The following is a 15,218-nucleotide window of genomic DNA, read 5'->3' as shown; positions in this document are numbered from 1 at the left end:
TTATTTTCATTGAACTTTAAGATGTTTTATACATAATATAATTAATATATTTTGACGAATACTTGCATAATTAAACTCATTCATTAAGTATAATCGTCTTTCATCTTGGAAATAGCTTATGGTTACATTAGTTGTCTTATTTGAAAATAAGAAAACTTGGTTCGCAAATTATTTTAACCTACTTTTCATAGTTAGACATTAATATGTATTAAAATATTCCGAAAAAATATTGAAAATAAAATGTACAACAGTAAATGCATGAATTAATGACACGAATTGTTTTTTTCTTTTTTTTTTTTTTTTTATATTAAACATTAAGAAAAAAGTAATTACAACGACTTAATTAACTTAAACCTAAATACGTATGTACATGCATGCGTGAGAACGAAGGAATACTCGCATATTTGCAATATCGACTATTTTTGCAATGTTAGATGTAGAAATGTTAGAGAAAGTAAATAATGGAAAATATACAGGGCTCTTACAATTTTGGGCTTGAACGGTGGCTGAACCTCGCGATTCTCGATCCTCTCCCAGTCGATGCGACGGAAGAAGGCGTGACCTCGTACATCGTCCTCGCCTCGTGATCCGCATCCCAATCGCTTGCTCGGGTTCTTCGTGAGAAACTGAGCAGAAGCACGAAGTGGCGTTACAATTCTATTCTTTATAAAACGCGGAAGCGTCTCACCCTCGGTTATATTTTCGCGGCGAATCGGCTATCGATGCCCTCGTCGGCCTCTACGTATCACACGCGCCCAGCTAAGTCGTGATTTCAAAAGCCCGATTTCCGATACACGAGAAGAGAAAATCCGTGGTAACTACCCTCCCCTCCACCCCCCCCCCTCCACTCCCCACCTCCTCCTCCACGGCTCACCCCACCTCATCTCGACGAGCTAGTTGAATATCTCGCGAGTTCCTACGTAACTTTGGGCTTTCTATCGCTCCTTAAAAATTAGATTTCAAGCTTGCGAAAGGGTTTTTGCGAATTGCCGCGTAGTTACCTTAAAGTTCATTTCTCAAATTTCGTAGAGCTTCTTTCTTCATTTAGAAGGGCCTTTCTTTTCTTGTTACTTTTACGGAATTTTATGAAAATTCAGTTATTAAATAGCCTTAATTAAATGAATTTGGATTGTCGACAAATTGAATTTTATATGACACGATATGATATTATACGATTTGATTAAGAATATATAGATGAGAGGATATAACGATTAAGCGGTATTTCGATAATTTGTTATTATAAAATGAAAAACTATCTTCTGTCCTATTTATATTTATATTTATACGCTTTCATTTACTATTTTTACGCGCAGTTTTACGAACCCTAAATTCAAAATTTATGAGAAAGGCCATATAGATTTTAATAAAGATAAAAATACGCATAGTCTAATCTATCATAGATCTCTATATGAATTTTGTGACGAAATTTAAGCTTTAATTTCATTTTCTAATCAAAATGCGTGATTGGTACTTAAGCTTTTATATTGGTACTTAATTTTATAATTTAGGCAATATTATAAATAAAATTTTATCTATTTAAAAATTTGAAAATTTCCTATAAAACATTTTGCTTCCATTTCATAAATATATTACACAGTGATCGGATACAGTTTTTTTTTTGTTTTTTTTTTTGTTTTTTTTTGTTTGTTTTCTCAAATATTAAGTCAAATAAATTTCGATATCTCCTTGAGCACAGTAGACTATAAAATAGCAATTTTAGTATAAAGAAAAAAGATTGATTAACATAGAAAAATTAAGCGAAAGAAGCACTATAATTTAACTTACTCCTTTGCAAGCCTCCTTGGCCTCCTTGGAAAGACCTTTAGGATAACTGACATTCTGGTCGGTAATGGCAGCAAAAAGTTCTTCTTCGTCTTCACCGTCGAATGGTGGTTGTCCAACGAGCATTTCATAAAGTAAAACTCCATAAGCCCACCAATCTACTGATTTTCCATATGGTTGGTATAAAATAATCTGTAAAATCATTCACATTATCTGTCATTAGAAATTAATATATCCGAGTAGAAGTATATATTATTTTTATATTATGTTGGATTTTTTTTTTTTTGTCAATAATCTATAATTTAACTACAAAACAAAAACGATCATTAAAATATTTAAAAATTATATATGAAAAATAATCTATAATTTAATTATGGATATTTTCCTTATGTTGGATAACAAAAGTAAAATAAATACAGTTATTGTTGTATTATTAAAATTTAAAACATTTTTTAATTGGACTAGCTCGTTGGAATTTCCTATTACAGGTATGAGATTATTTTATATTTTATTATGAATAAATATTGATTTAGTAGAGAAGAAACAAAGATGATAATACCAAATGAAAAATAGTATAAAAGTATTTATAAATTTATTTGTATAACTAATACTCGACGTTAGAGACATTATTAATTAAAAATAAAAGAAGTAAATTTTTTTTTTTTTTTTTTTACGACATTATTTACATTAAAAGTTTCTTCTAATTTCTGGTTATAAACTGTGAAAAAGCTCATACTTTATCGATTAAATTTTGCCTATTTATTTAAATTTACTATGTGGGTGATGTACAAACTAGCACATTATTTACAATACTTTTGTTAATCTAAAAAAAGCGATAATGTGCATTTTTCATCATACTTATTTTCACAATGTCGATGTTTATTAATTATTGAATTAATTATTTAATGAACTATTAAATTTTCTTAAAATTATTATTGAATTTTAGGTTAAAAAAAAAAGTCAATCAATGCTATATTTTTCAATTTAAAAAAAAAATTTAATTAATTTCGTATATTCGATAAATATTTGTTCATCTTTTCACTTCATCTTTTTGGATGAAAAATGAAAGAAAAAAAAAAATAAGAAAATAAAAATTAAATAGCAACGATGACTAAATTAAATGCTTAATTATGCATGATTTAATAATCGAGGATATTAAGATTTCTAATATTATTTTATAATAAATCGTTCGCTTGTAAATGGAGGACGTGACCTACAAATATTAAGGCTAAAAGTATATAAACAATTACATGTAAGGTAGAGTCAATAGCGATTAAGCCTTAACACGATGAATCTCTACTAGTAAATTTATGTTATATACACTATCGCACATTTTTCTAGACTGAAATAGTTAAGAAGTAATCTCTCTTTTCTAGTTCTGAAAAGGATTTACTTGTTAGAATTTATGGACGAACAGAATTATATTAAATTAACTACTTTAAATAACGAAAGTTTCAATAAAGTTCTTAACAAAATTTCTCCATAATTTAATTCACTGTAATATAAATTAACGATAATAAATTATTTATGTTTATTATTACAAATTTACTGCCATGTAAGATAAAAAGTTAATGTACGTTAATTTACCATTAAGCAATAAGAATTCAGTAATAGAGAAAATCATAATTTTAATCATTGAAAAGCCAATGGAATTATCATTTTTTTATTTTCTTCCAAATTTATATAATAGATATAACATTTTATATAATAAACGTACTATAGATAGGAGTAATCATAATTATAAATATCGTTCGAATTACAGAAAATAAAAAGATAAAGCAATTTTTTCCTATTGTATAACTAATTAAAGGAGTTACGTAAGAATCCGATTTAATAAGATGAAAATATTAAAAAGAATGAAAATTATTTTCATTTTTTGTGATATAATATGATAATATTATAATGTATTGAAAGAGACATAAAATAATAGTGTCGATATAATAATAGAAATATTTAAAACAAAAAAAATAAAAAATGTTCCCTCTCTCTCTCTCTCTCTCTCTCTCTCTCTCTCTCTCTCTGTCTCTCTTATGCCAGAAAATTCATATGACTTCATTGTTATGTTTCGTTACTTTTTTTTATTTAATGGATAACATTAATCGCATACAATTATAAATACTAGAGTTAATAAAAATTTTCAAAATTCATATAAAAATTTACGCTAAAATATTATTGAAATTGAATTTTCCTTTCACTTATGTTCCATATTGTTATTATAAATTTTCATTTAAGCATTTCATTCTGCTTTAGCTCCAAAGAATGCAATGGTATCGTCCATTTGATTTAATATTATCTAAATAATAATAAATACAGAGGAGTTTTGGGTTTTTTTTTTTTTTTTTTTTTTTTTTTATCTTATATCATTACACCTTTGTCATATGGTTTCTGAATTCATTATTTATGAGAATTCGATTTAATAAAAAGTATTTGAAAGAATTTAAATAGAGGAAGAAATTTTAAAGCAAAAAATCGTATGTACCTCGGGTGCGATGTAATCTGGCGTTCCACAGAAGGTTTTAGTTGTTTTGTCCCCATTGATACCTTCCTTACACATACCAAAATCCGCGATCTTAATATGACCATCCTGATCCAGCAGCACATTGTCGAGCTTGAGATCCCGGTAGACTATACCCCGCGAGTGTAAGAAAAAGAGACCGATCGCTATTTCCGCCGAGTAAAATCTGAAAAGACACGGAGCTTTAGAATGAAGGATTCGTATAAAATTCCTTTCTGTTAAAGTAACGGGCCATCCTGTTTTATTCTCCTATTTTATACCTTGTAAATTATTATTATTATTATTATTATTACAATTAAGTGAATAATTAAGAATTAAAAAATTAATCAATAATAATAATTTCCGACAACAGCAACGCGATAGCTATTATTAATATTAGTATTCATTATTACATTTTTATTCATTAGTAAAGATAAAGGAAAGAATGGCGGTCGACGCGAGTAAATAATTTCAAACCTCTTTTTCACTGACAAATAATTCACGCATTAATATACACACCGAGTGACAGGTAAATTACATTAATTATAAATTTATTGATTTTACAATAATTATTGCATCTCTCGGTTCCCTTGTAAATTCCCATGTAAAAGAAAAAAGAAAAATATCTATACCACTTGAAAGCTTTACATCTCATCTCATTTGTCTTAAAGTCAGTTGATAAATGGTTAATGACAATAGGTATGAACAAAGTCTTGTAAAAACAATTGCTTTATGAAAGCGAGTCAGTGCATCCGGGAAGCCAATGATTGTTGCCCTTATATACTTACACTGCTACGGGCTCCTTGAACTTTCCGCACTGCTGAATTTGAAACATAAGATCGCCACCATTCACGTACTCCATTACAAAGTAGAGCCGATCCTGTAATGTTATGGTACCAGCATTTTCCTCTTATAAAACGTTTAATCACGTTCTTTCAATCGCGACTGTATATGCTAAACGGGCTACCGAGTGCTAAAGTTTATTATTTATTTAGTCAGTAGGAGCGTTATACAAGACATTGAAAAGTGAAAAGTGGCATAAGCTTTGAATTTAGAAGATCTATCGTCGTAAAAAATCATTTCCCCCGTTTATCATTTTCTCAATTCATATATCATTTAATAAAGCTTTCTTATCGATCATTAACTTATCAATCCTCGCATAGGATTATTATGCAATAATATTATACCGAAGCTCTAATCATAATTTAGAAATTTTTATATCGGCATCTTAATAAATATATATTTTACGCGCCGTTTATAATGTAACACAATTTATCTACTCGTTATTGATTAGAATTAGTATTTAGTGATCCACCTTCTTTGGCTCAAGCGCATATAATAATGGCCATAATAATAATAACAACAGCAATAATAATAGTTTTCATATGAAAAAAGGTTTTTTCCTTCTTGTCATGCATAAATGATCGAGAGATCGTATGCGTGAAAAAGCTTGTCAATATTTTATATATTCTGATATTCTTCAATTGCAAATATATATATATATATATATATATATATAAGTTAACGGCAATCCTACCCTCTCCACATTTTTAGGCGAATATCAAACAAAATGCATAGAACATCGTGTTTGAAGGGAGACATACCATTGTCTGGAAACAGGAGTGAAGTCGTACGAGGAAAGGCGGCTTATTCGATAACGCCAGCACTCGCTTCTCAACCATCGTACATTCAACGTCGTCATCTTGAATGATGATGTCTTTCTTTAAGATCTTTATCGCATAAAGCTCGTCTGTTCCCTTTCTTTCGGCTAGCAAAACCTTGGTAAATTCAACAATTATCGAACATTGTAAAATCCATTTTAAATAAAATGATTTACTTATTTATTTATTTATTTTTTCTTTGTTTTTTTAATTTTTCTTTTTATTTATAATTAATCTTAATAATTAATTTCATAAGGCTCGCTAAATTTCTTACGTGATGCTAAAAAAAAGCAAAAAACAAAATGAAAAATGTAACTAATCTTATTTGGTTAGACAGTATTTTCAATATTTGGCACGTCGTATGAAGATAAAAGCGAAAATTTTTAGAAAGTGCACTTCATCTAACCTTGCCGAAACTTCCTTTGCCTAGAACTTGTAAAAAGTTGAAATCGGATGCTCGAATAAGATCGCTTTTGCCCATATTATGCGGCACCTCCTTGTCTTGTGTTGTTGGGGCTTTCTTCGTGACGGAAGTTTTCTAGAAAATTCAAAATTATCATCGTTGATGCTCTACATTATTAGCGCATGACGCGAAGCTTTTAAGATGCCAAAACATTCTTCATAGCCAATTCAGTTAATCGAGGAATATTGAATAAAATAATATATTGATTTTCAATTTGAATTCATACAATCAATGCTTAACTACGGTTCTTCCAATTTCCATTTCTTTGGTTTTGTTCTTTCTTTCTATTTTTCTTTTTTTGTTTTGTTTTTTTTTTGTTTTTTTTTTTGTTTTGTTTTATTTTCAATATACATGAGAAATTAAAATTGCTAATACCATTACAATATATCATTAATATCTTTTTATTTTTAAGCTGCTTACGGTATGCACAGTCACAGGAAATAATATCGATATTTCGATAGAATGATAAGATCTCGATTACATGAGTAATACGATCTCGTGAGGTATTTACATAATCTCCACTCTCTAATTTTATGATTATCATAGCAATAAATCCTGTATAAAGCAAAAATATTACAGCATCCGGTAAACATCGAATACAATTACAAGTAACACGATGCAGCTACGTATTTTGGTATGAGTGAAAGGTGGTGGCGCAGTCGCAATAGCAAACTAGCACGTACATACCGAACGTACCCGCATTTTCGACTTGAGCTCGGCGAGGTCAACCCCTTCCTCTGGCACTGGCACGTTGTAGAATTCGCCCTCCTCTTGGGTGAGAAGCTTGAACCAGCCGGTAGCTGGTGCCTTCATCAATTCGGAGATTCCAAAGGATAACGAGCCCATGAAGTCGTTGCGCGACGTGCGATCCCAATCCCATACTTCCAAGAGCAATCGCCTGTCTTTGTCATCGGGCTTGAGATCGCTTGACAAAAAAAAAAAAAAATAAATAAAAAAAAAAGTTGTAATCATACAAACAGCTGCTTTACGAATAAATAATGATAACGTAGGAAAGTAGGTGTACTCAGCTTTGGGTAGGACTTTTCAAAATTCATGTAAGCTTCGATAAGTAGACTATTTTGGATTTTCTATTCTTAAGATTTCATTATGTAATTTACTTTTAAGCGTAATTAAAATTAATAAACAGTTCTGTCCAATTCTACGGATTCTATGTTTGAATATTACTTTATACAAAAATTTAAAAGAATGTAGGTTTCGTTTCATTTTCAACGTTCGATAATTTAATCAATAGGTTAGTGAAATAAGTAAATACTATTCAATGACTATTTATTTGAATATTAATTGAATATTAATATTAATGAATATTTAAATACTATTTAATATGTAAGTGTTTTAAACTGATATCAATAACATATATCGGAGTAATTAATTTTTTTTTAATATCTATTAATATTATCATATGATTGGCTAAATATTTTTTGTTCTTATTTTTTATGAACTTCAAAATTAGTCGTTTAAGCTTCAATATTTCAAGTATGTGTGTTCCATTTTTATAAGTCCTACGACTTTATTATTTGTATTGGGTTTGCCAAAAATATCGAATAAATCATCTTAACGACATGTATGAAAAAAATGCAAAAAATATATTACTCAGGAATAAATGATATTACAACATTTTTTTACGATTAAATACTCTAACATAACTATTATTATTCCAAATGCTAAATTTCACTTCTGAAATAAAAGGTAATTAATTTTTGCTGTATTTAAAATTTTTACTTACATAATGATTGTCTCATTCCATTCTGGATTTAAAGAGGATTTGATTGTCTTTGTTTTCTTTTTTATATTTTCTCCATCCGGAATTAGCTTTAGTTTGACATATGGATCCGAAAGTCCATTCGGATCCATTGGAATAAGATTTCTCCCTTGTATAACTATAATTAATTGGTGAATAAAAAAATTAAGGAATAATAATTGATAATAATAATATAATACCACTGATAGTAACGAAGCTTATAAAGAAAATCGATATGTAATTAAATCGGAATGCGGTCGTTGAACATTGAAAAACACTATTCACAAAAATACTTATGTCAATTAAGTATTATTATTATTAATATAACAAATTATCGAGACAATTTTATTAATTGTTTTAACATTAATATTAAAACCACATAATACTCGATATCGTGTAAAATGTCAAACAAATTACAAAGCCCCGCTCGATAAATATAATTACACATCTTGATTTACGATTCAATTCATTGTAACAAAAAATGAATAAAAGATTTTTTTTTACTTCAATGTAAACGAAACATCTTCATTTCCAAAACAAAATCATTTCCAACTTAACGAAGCTAATGACGTATAATTATAAAAAGATAAGAACATTACTTTCGACTGTTAGCTTGTTGCCGCTGCAGGATACGTTGAGCTCAATACGACCGCGTCTCTCAGTGTGATCGCATCCGCAGAGATTCGGTACGCTCACCTCACATCGTTTGTGCACGTTCATGTCACATGCTGCGACCCATCAGCACATTGCATTCGATTAACAGTGGTAAAGGTATAAAGTCCAAAATATTTAATTCCATCCGGCAAATCGCCTATGCACCGCTTTCTCACGGTTCCAAAATAACTACGGGTTAACTACTCATGCCTAATCATTCATTTTTCAATTTACTCATAAGTTATTATTTTCCATATAAACATTGCTTAGTTGAAATTTTACAAAACGTAATTATACGCCTATGAATACGTTCCGTGAAGATATTTCAAAGTATTTTTATTAAATTTAATATACATACTTACAACATAATTGTTAAGAATTAATTCTTCGAATTCATTTAATATAAAGTGCACTTTATCAATAAGAAATAAATAAAGTTATGTATCTCAAGTAACATAAATTAAGTTTATTGGAAAATTTTTTAATAATTTAATCCAAGTTCGATTGTTCCAATTTTGTAAACGTTTTGAAAAACTATGTAAACATACATGTTAAAATTTTGTTTTTATTAGCTTGTTTTAATTATTTAACGTTTTAATCAAATTAATTATATAGAAAACCTATATATATATGTATATATATATGAATAATTAAAAACTTAGTAAATATGAAAAAATTTCATTAGACAAAGTAACGAACCCGATATTGTACAAAATAAGGATTCAAAGCGATCTGCCGGCATCTGTTATCTTTTTTATCTTGGGCAAATATTTTTAATAGAACTTGATTCAGATATAAAACACTATAAATCAAACGTAGATTACAGACATGGAAAATTGAAGATAAAAAATATAGAATAACGAATATTATCATTTAGTTAATTTATAATTATCATTTAGGAATTTAGCGTGGGGACTAAGAAAGTTTATCCATATTTATAAATAAATATATTTAAGCAAATCTCCACATTTCGTTACTATTTTTAAATCTGTATTCCATCATTATAAAACCGACATATTTAGAAGAACCGACACATAATATATATGTATACATTATAGGCTAATCAACATATTTAGAAAATTTTACTTGAGACGTATATAGAATATTTTTATATGAAACAATTAACGATTACTTATATTGATATTACATTTACATTTATAAATAGAGATTGTATACAGAAAGAACAAATCTTCTTGAGACTTCGTACTTATTTAAAAAAAAAATGGATAATCTTTATTTCAATTTTTAATACGCTAATTTATGTTATGTACTTTATGAAAATGTTACTCATTATTTGTTACTAACTATTATCCGTTAGTTGAACATATAATTATAAAAAAATAAAAAATAAAAGAAATAAGAACAATTATAGTTAACAATCTGTGTACAAGAAAGTTGAGTTAGTGAATATAAGACATTCGATGAAATGAAAGTATGAAAGTCCTACACAGCAGAGATATATACTACTTAAAAATTATTACAAGTTCAGTGACACTTGCATGCATGAAAAATAGAAGTATATACACAAAAATATAAAATTTTTACAGACAAATTTGTTATTATACATACATATATATATATATATATATATATATATATATATATATATATATGTATGTATTATATAATTGGTTAAATCATCTTATGAGGTATTAGTAATAAATTGATCGAGCAATTAAGAAAGAACTTTCGAGTATGCAGAAAAAGAAATTTTTATTGGATCATCGTAGGATGGAATAAAAAGACTTTGATATTTTAAGGTCAATCACGATAAGTCACGTAATCGTGCAAGAGAATTCATAAGATACTATAGGAGATAATTTAGATCTGATCAAATCAGGATATTTGACTGACAGATATAAAATATTTACATAACTACAGAACCGTGTGATTGTTGAAGTATCTATTATATCTTTATTGCATTAAATCTATACTATCTATGTACAACTTTAAATAAATGAAATACCATTGTATTTGTAAAGATAGGAATCATCGTTTAATTACTTTAGTGATTAATACTGTTTTTAATTAAAAAAATATGTACAATCATATTATATACTAAAAAAAAAAAAAAAAATAAATAAATAAATAAAGAATAAAAGGATGTATACATTAATAGTTTTTTTTATTTATTTATAATTATTTTTTTTTATATTACTATGTACATTTTAATTATTTGCAATACTAAATTACACATTGAATTTAACGATAGATATTGAATTATATTTTACAGGCAAAGAAAGGTATTTACAAATTTATATTAGTCATTAAAACAAATAAGTATACATAATGTTCGAAATTTATAAATTCAATATTTTTTAAACGCCATATAAAATTATTACACATTCTTTCGGATCGAATTGAACATATAATTTTTGTACGATTATACATTCTCGATTCACAGACGAAATTAATTATCTATAAAAATAATATACTTATTAACAAATAAGAAATATATCATAAAAAAAGAATATTTGAATTTTTAAAATACCGACCTCATCTTTTTTAATTTCAAACATATTTTTCTATCTATTAAATAACTTTTTCTATTTTAAGAAAATTTTCTATATCGTAATAGTTTAAATTTTTATTATTTTCTCTTGACAAAGTTAATATTAAAAAAATTTAAATTTGATCATCTTGATTTTATATTTTTTAATATTATTATTTAAGTAAATACATTTTTATATATGTATATCTTGTAAAATAATTATGAAAAGCCGATTGATTTTTTAATGAAACTTATAATTTTTCTCAATCGAGAATTATCTCTATCAAGTAATTCTATACAAGTAAATATAAAAAACTTTTTATAGAAGTTGCCATAATAGAAATTACAAATGTATACTACGTCGATATAAAAGTAACATAATAACATGTGACATTAAATCTGAAGATTTTGATTTGCTTTTGCTACGTAATAGTGGCTCTTCTTAAATTCTAGACTCACTGTATAAAGATCTCGAAATAATCCAATTCAAGTTCCATTATAGATCCGCGAAAAGGCCCAAGTATGTTTCCACCTCAAAATAGGATTTCAGACGCGATCGGGAGCTTGATTAATGCGTGTGGGACAACTTCATGTATTGGACAGATTCCAAATTATTATTGCAAATTGCAAAGTATATAAAGAATTTGGATAATAATCCTAATATTAATATGCTTTTGAAAAGTATTACATAAATATTAATTATCATTTAGTTATTGGACCAGTAATTAAACGTACTTATAAGCAATAAAATATTTACTTATTTTTCTCTATTGGTTGCATGTGTGCAGGTGGAATTTATATTTATTTCATAACTTTTATTGTAAAACTAGTAACTATTTTCAGCTCTGTATGAGCGTGATTTTTATAATATTTAGTTAAATAAAGAATTCAAAAATAATTAATGATTCATAAGTATTTAATATTTATATCCATGTAGTAATTGTCCCATTAATTTTGTACGTAAAAATAAACGAATTCTATAAATTTAAATACTCATATGTCCAAATTTCTGACATTATTTCATTAGAATTTTTAGAAAAAAAAAAAAAAAAATTGAATACAAGGTACGTTAGTTTTGAACACTATTTAATTAGAATATTAATTATTAGAGCGTCTATTTTTAAATTATTTCTATTACAGTCCGAAAATTCATTACGTTGCATCGTTATTTAAGAATTAATTATTCTATTTTACTTATTCACATTCAATTTATTCTATTTAAATTGTACATAAATTGTAAAATAATATTTTATTAGAGTAATTATAATATGAATCATAGCCCTTTCCACTCTAATACAACGTACATTGAATTTTCAAGTACGAAAATTCAACAAAATTAATGAAGTTGAACTGTAAATTTATTTTTTCATTTGCAAAGAATTATTTATGGCAATTTATTGAAATTATAATTGACTTTTTGTAAAAGAATGTATGTCGATGACAAAGTGTTGGATCGTTTTTGAGACTTTAACCTATTTCCGTAAATTTAATCGAGCATTCTTGAATTGCAAAGTTTTTCACTTAATCCGAATAGGTAAAGTACAGCGATACAGTTTAAAGCAAAAGAAGAATTTATTAGAAATTAATTGTTGGTTTTATAAATAATAAAAATTTATGAATATTTGTACGCACGATGAAATAAAAGGGAATAAGTAGATCACGTGATTGTATTAATGTAATTTGAGTCTTTCTAATACAAATTAAAAACTTTATTATTGCTAATATAACGCAATGATTTTATGACTTTTATATTTTACTATTTAATGTTCTGTTGTATTAAAAAAATATTTATAACAATAATTTTGAAATTCAATGAAAGCACAATGTTTTTAAGCTATGCGAGGTGTGTAAAATAGAAATAAGATGAACTATAGGGAAAGTGAAAGTGAAATTACGTACGTAAAAAAGTAAATATGTTTATGTAAAGCTGGCAATGTTAAGCGCATCTCGAAGTTTTGTAATAAAGGTGCAAGTGAAAGTCGGATTTACTTGGTTGAGCAGCTTTCATCGACCGTTAGCAATCGTTGGTCTTATATAAAAATTCAGAGCAAATAAATGCACATAAGTTATTACGTAGTGCTACTTTAATTTAATTTAATTTAATTTAATTATTAAATATAAAAAATTAACAATAAATAAATAATTAATTATAAATAAATTTAATAATTTAATAATTTAATTTAATTTAATTTACTTTAATTTACTGAAATAAAAGTTATTATCACGGCGCAATAATCTCTCTGATTCCGCAATTTGTTCAGGGAGTTCTGGAAGAGAAGCGATCATAGTGCGTTGATCGAACTATCCGACGGAATATAATTATGACGCGTGCAAAATTAGAATACATGTATCGTTAATGTTGGATGAGGATAAAGATTTGTGAGATAAGTGAAAGATTGTGAAATTATGATTGCGATGACATAGGGATATCTTATTTCAATAAACGAAGAAAGTCATTTTAAGATTAGTTGAAAAGAATAATTCTAAACCACCATAAAATTGAATGATATAATCAAGATATAATGTCATTTGTCTGAAAGGAATATATCAGAATGAATAGCTTATAATCTGAATGATAAGTATACACATCGTTCATCAGAGTAGTTAGTTACATGAATTGCCGGAATAGAAGTTCCATATTATTAATCAATAATTTTAAATAGAAAAGTGATGGGAATTTAAATAAAATTTTACTATAAATTTAATTGATTTCAGTCGGTTTAAGCTCCAAGTGTAAATTTGTTATAAAACATTCATTAGAAATAATTATAAATTATTTAACGAAAAATTACATTATTAAATTCTCGATAAAGTCAAAGCTGTAAATAAATTTACTTAATTAATTATTTTACTATAAAAAAAGCATCAATTTTCACACAGGAATAAGTTTTAAAAAGTTTATAAACTAATTATAAAGTTTTATTACTTTTTTTTTTATTTAAGACATTATTGTTATGATAGTGAAGTAGAATACGAAAATTTTAAAAAGTAAATGTGAGAATTTTTTAAATAATTAGGCTTTTTTTTTTTTTTTTAACAATGTAAATAATAAGTTAATAATATGATAATAATTGATAATCCATTTTCGAGGCACACAAATAAATGAACACACATAATGTATTAACGAAAATGAAACAAACGCTTTGTGGTCGAATAATATAGAACTTGTCACAATATTATATATTTAGTTATAATATGGCGCGTTAATAACATATAAATTGATGAATATTAATTTCTGAAATTTTCTATTTGATATTTTTGATTTTTCTTTCAACTACATTGATACATTGCACTACATTGACAAAGTTAAGGGTTTACAAATTTATCACAAACATTTTAAATTAATGATTTGAATTAAGATAAATTCATAAAAAAAATTACTATGTAATTTGATGAGAAAATGGAATAAAAATTTAATTTTTAATTATTTATGACATTTCTGTATTGTAAGTTAAGTTGAAAATGATTGAATTATAGATTTTTAATGAAATTAATAAAGCAAATAATACTGTCGGTAAAAAGGAGATTGATGAAAGCAGTAAAAACGTAATGATAATGTCTTTATGGTTATAATATGTGAAACGGGACATTGTGCTGTAAATTTATCGTTTATTTTCTCTATAATCTAATTCGTATGCAATTCGAGACACATGAAATACTAATAAGTTAATACTGGTATGATTACAATACCATGTGAATATTATAACATGCAGGCACTGTACCTTTTACCTGTCATAGCAAAAGCACAGCTTGCAACACTATACCAATGCAACCCTATCACGTAATAATTCTCTGGCAATATTTATGACGAATCAAGGGACACTAGTTATTAGCCAGGATACTGTTTCATTGATACTTGCATTGGACGTTATGTTAGCTATTTTCGAGGCTTCTATACTATGAGAATTATTTTC

At 26.7% G+C, this 15,218-nt stretch overlaps 1 protein-coding gene and 1 long non-coding RNA gene across 5 annotated transcripts in view; one reads left to right on the top strand and one right to left on the bottom strand.

Annotated features, from left to right (window-relative positions):
• Positions 1–15,218, bottom strand: part of Pkc53E (Protein C kinase 53E) — a 102,267-nt gene that overhangs the window by 860 nt on the left and 86,189 nt on the right. For 2 of the 4 annotated variants that reach the window (XM_011502934.1, XM_011502935.1), the window contains exons 6-14: positions 8,759–8,887; positions 8,145–8,298; positions 7,088–7,325; positions 6,344–6,475; positions 5,881–6,054; positions 5,065–5,156; positions 4,262–4,463; positions 1,786–1,974; positions 486–626 (exon numbers count right to left, since the gene is read on the bottom strand). In XM_011502934.1, the coding sequence (XP_011501236.1) occupies positions 486–626; positions 1,786–1,974; positions 4,262–4,463; positions 5,065–5,156; positions 5,881–6,054; positions 6,344–6,475; positions 7,088–7,325; positions 8,145–8,298; positions 8,759–8,887 (1,451 nt within the window). The remainder of the gene's footprint in view (positions 1–485; positions 627–1,785; positions 1,975–4,261; positions 4,464–5,064; positions 5,157–5,880; positions 6,055–6,343; positions 6,476–7,087; positions 7,326–8,144; positions 8,299–8,758; positions 8,888–15,218) is intronic. The other 2 variants (XM_011502936.1, XM_011502938.1) reach the window with 1 other exon arrangement.
• On the top strand, positions 5,988–7,060 carry LOC105364906 (uncharacterized). The gene is made up of 3 exons (XR_912969.1): positions 5,988–6,058; positions 6,813–6,903; positions 6,980–7,060. It is a non-coding gene; the product is annotated as an uncharacterized LOC105364906 (long non-coding RNA).

The sequence above is a fragment of the Ceratosolen solmsi genome, unplaced genomic scaffold (assembly GCF_000503995.2).
Source record: "Ceratosolen solmsi marchali unplaced genomic scaffold, CerSol_1.0 scaffold61, whole genome shotgun sequence".
In the NCBI taxonomy this organism is placed as follows: domain Eukaryota; kingdom Metazoa; phylum Arthropoda; class Insecta; order Hymenoptera; family Agaonidae; genus Ceratosolen; species Ceratosolen solmsi.
The sequence above is the reverse complement of the archived record's forward strand: the minus strand, read 5'-3'. Positions and strand labels throughout refer to the sequence as shown.